Source organism: Triticum aestivum, chromosome 2B (genome assembly GCF_018294505.1).
Source record: "Triticum aestivum cultivar Chinese Spring chromosome 2B, IWGSC CS RefSeq v2.1, whole genome shotgun sequence".
In the NCBI taxonomy this organism is placed as follows: domain Eukaryota; kingdom Viridiplantae; phylum Streptophyta; class Magnoliopsida; order Poales; family Poaceae; genus Triticum; species Triticum aestivum.
The window spans coordinates 140747599-140750698 of record NC_057798.1 but is presented as its reverse complement, the minus strand read 5'-3'; the positions used below and the strand labels follow the sequence as shown (position 1 = coordinate 140750698).

Sequence of the window (3100 nt, the reverse complement as noted above, 5' to 3'; positions counted from 1 at the left end):
TAACCCTTGTGTGAAATCGGCCGCTCTAGCGCGCGCCTAGCCATCCCCTAATCAAATTCTGTCGAAGCTACAGTTACTGCTTTGCTTTCAAATGTCTTCTTGGTCAGCATGGCCAGTATTGGAGTAGACTTGTAGGAGAAGGGAGAGTACCCACACATCCGATGAACAGAAAGTGCAAAAATATTAGGAAAAACATCCAACATGATAAAAAATTAGGTTCTTGCAAAATTTCGCCGACAAATAACATCCAAGGTGCCCTCACAAAAAACAAAAAACAAAATCAGTCCTCAAAGTTTTGTGCAATGATTTTTTTTAGAGCTCCTCGAATATTATTTTGGGACAAAGTTTTGCGACAACCTAAAACATTTTAGCATGTTTTCATGCCACAAAGTCTCAGAATTTTTGCATGTTGTTTTCTACTCCCTCCGTTCCAAATTACTCCTCGCTAAAATGGATGTATCTAAAACTAAAATACATTTAGATACATCCATACGTGAGACATGTAATTCGAAACGGAGGGAGTATTATTTTTTGAATTTACTGTTTACTTGGGTGTAGTACATCCTTATCCGGGTGTAGTACACCCGGGAGTTGGCACACCTTTCTGGATGTACCCACTAGACCTGGCCATGGGAAGCCCGGCCGGACGGCCCGACCCGAAAATCCCGGGTCGGCTAAGCCCGAGTGTCCCATCGGGCCGGTCTCGGGCCTGGAAACTGAGCCCGACGGGCAAGTCGGGCCGGGCTCGGGCCAGCACAAAACGCGTTTTTAGCCATTGTTGGGCCGGGCCGATCGGGCTGTGTCGGGCTTTCTCGGGCTTAGGCCCGATTTTGTGGGCCCGATGGCCGGGCTGGGACGGGCTTGGGCCAGGGTTTTTAGCAACGGGCTTTTTTTTGGCCCGGCCTGAGATATGCCCAGGTATAGTACCCACACACTCCATGAAAAGTAAATTCGCAAAAAAAAATCACAAAATCTGAAAGGGTGGCAAATCTTGTTGTGGGCCTGGAAAGGAACGCACGAGTCGGAGGGGAACGAGACTAACCAATGAAAGGAAATTAATTAAGGTAATAAATTACCGACCATGACACTATGACTGATTATCCTTTGAAGTGTACGCATTGATCGCTTCAGATTTTTTGACAAATAAATAAATAAGTAAAAGTTTTGACAAATAAATAAATAAAAGATTTGACAAATAAATAAGTAAATAAATAATAAAAGATTTGACAAGAAATAAAATACATTACAATGGAAATATTTGTTCCATTAATTCGATATATATCTGCTATATGTATCTCCAATTTATGAACATGCACATATTGGCAAGATATAAACAGATCGATCCTGTTGAGAAACCCCGCAGGCAATCAGCTGATCATACATTCATATCTGTGAGCTCGAAGCGCGCGCCTGTCGATCGATCCATCGCCACACCACACTGCTGTTGCTCGGCGTCTTCTCGCGACCAGAATCACTGCATTACAAGAAATGCGGGCGCCGTTCTGCCTCCTCCTCGTCGTCGGTGTGCTCCTGCTGCTTCGGTGGCCGGCGTCGAGCCTCGCTTCGGTGCAAGTGGCCAGGACCATCACCGTGGACCAGCGCGGTGGAGGGGACTACACGACGGTGCAGTCGGCGGTGGACGCTGTGCCGGACGGCAACAGCCAGTGGATCAAGATCTACGTCAAGCAAGGGAGCTACAGGTTCGTGCACGTAGTAGTGTAGCACTGCTAATGCTAATATCATTTATTTTTGCGCATTTGCTAAATCACAGGCAACCGAAAATCAATTTTAGTCAGTCGATTCACGCTGTGAAACAGCGCAGCCCGGCTGCGTCGGCAATGGCATGCCAGAGATGAGGCAGCATTCCGCGAGTACAGGCGTTAGGATATTAGTCTTGTCTTTTTTTTTTTGAGCTTATGTTAGTCTTGGGTTGGAGGGCGGGTGGAGGGAGGAAGAAAAAGAAATATTGCGTGGGCTAGAGAGATGAAGAAGATAAGCAATGCACGGCGAGTCGACTTAATTAAAACCCATTTTGTTTTGTTTTCGGTTGCTTGATGATTAGGCTGTCTTATTTGTGCGATAGAGTGTGTTTGGAGGATAGACAATACTCATCGTACAATTTTTTTTGGTTGGTTGCCAAATTTCAGGCAATGCCAAATGCTCCATGATCATTCTAGTATATTTTTCTTGCGAATATCTTGGCCAACTCACTGACGAGTAAATTGATAACAATTTTTTTTTTCGCTAGCCAAATATTTGATAGGTGGTGTTTCCTGCCAAAACCAAACATATACTAAGTTTTCTCAATCCTATGCCAAAATTATAAAAAAAATTGACATACCACGTGATTTCCCGCAAAATATGTATTTACTAACGCCATTCATGTTTACAAGGTTTATAAATCTTCCCTTAAATGGCACGTGTTTAATTTCACCAAGTTTATACAATAAAATATAACACCTACAAATACTCAGTATATAATTTATGAACATGTATTTACTGATATATCTTGTGGTATTGATTTTTTTATAGTTATTGATATTTGTTTCTATAAGTTTACTTAAAAATTATCGTCCTTTTAAAATTTTAAATTAAAGATATTTGGCTTAAGAGAAAACCAATAGGCCATAGAAACCCGAGCGGATATGAATTCAATAGAAGATCTCTTATTTATTAAGTAAATTCTATGGCCTAATTAATTAGTATATCAATTGCATGGCCTAGTTAATTGCTTCCTACGTCCAGATTTATTAGGCCATTCGTATTAGTGTTAAATTTTGATCATAAAGTTAACTAATAAAATTTAAATAATTGCCATAAAAACTATATTATGGGAGTCCTCTTTCAAATACAATTCTACCTGTATACTTTTTGTAGCAAATAAACTACATATTGTGTTATATAGATGATTGAGTTTGACTGAAAATACAAAGGGGCCCAATAAAACCAGGACCGGTGAAGAGGTAGTACATCAATCGAGGCTTCAACATCTTTTACACTGGCCGAGCTACGGCTAGGGCTGCAGGGGCCACAGCTCCCTCAACCTTGGAAAAAATTCACCCGAAAAAAAAACACGTTGGTAAAAATTGTGAACGCTTTC

General features: G+C 41.4%; 1 protein-coding gene across 1 annotated transcript in view; it reads left to right on the top strand.

The window, feature by feature from the left end:
- Window positions 1-1170: 1170 nt before the first annotated feature.
- Window positions 1171-3100, top strand: part of LOC123040837 (probable pectinesterase 66) — a 3788-nt gene continuing 1858 nt past the window's right edge. Inside the window, exon 1 of the mRNA XM_044463579.1 lies at window positions 1171-1700. Within this exon, the coding sequence (XP_044319514.1) occupies window positions 1489-1700 (212 nt within the window). The 5' untranslated portion in view covers window positions 1171-1488. The remainder of the gene's footprint in view (window positions 1701-3100) is intronic.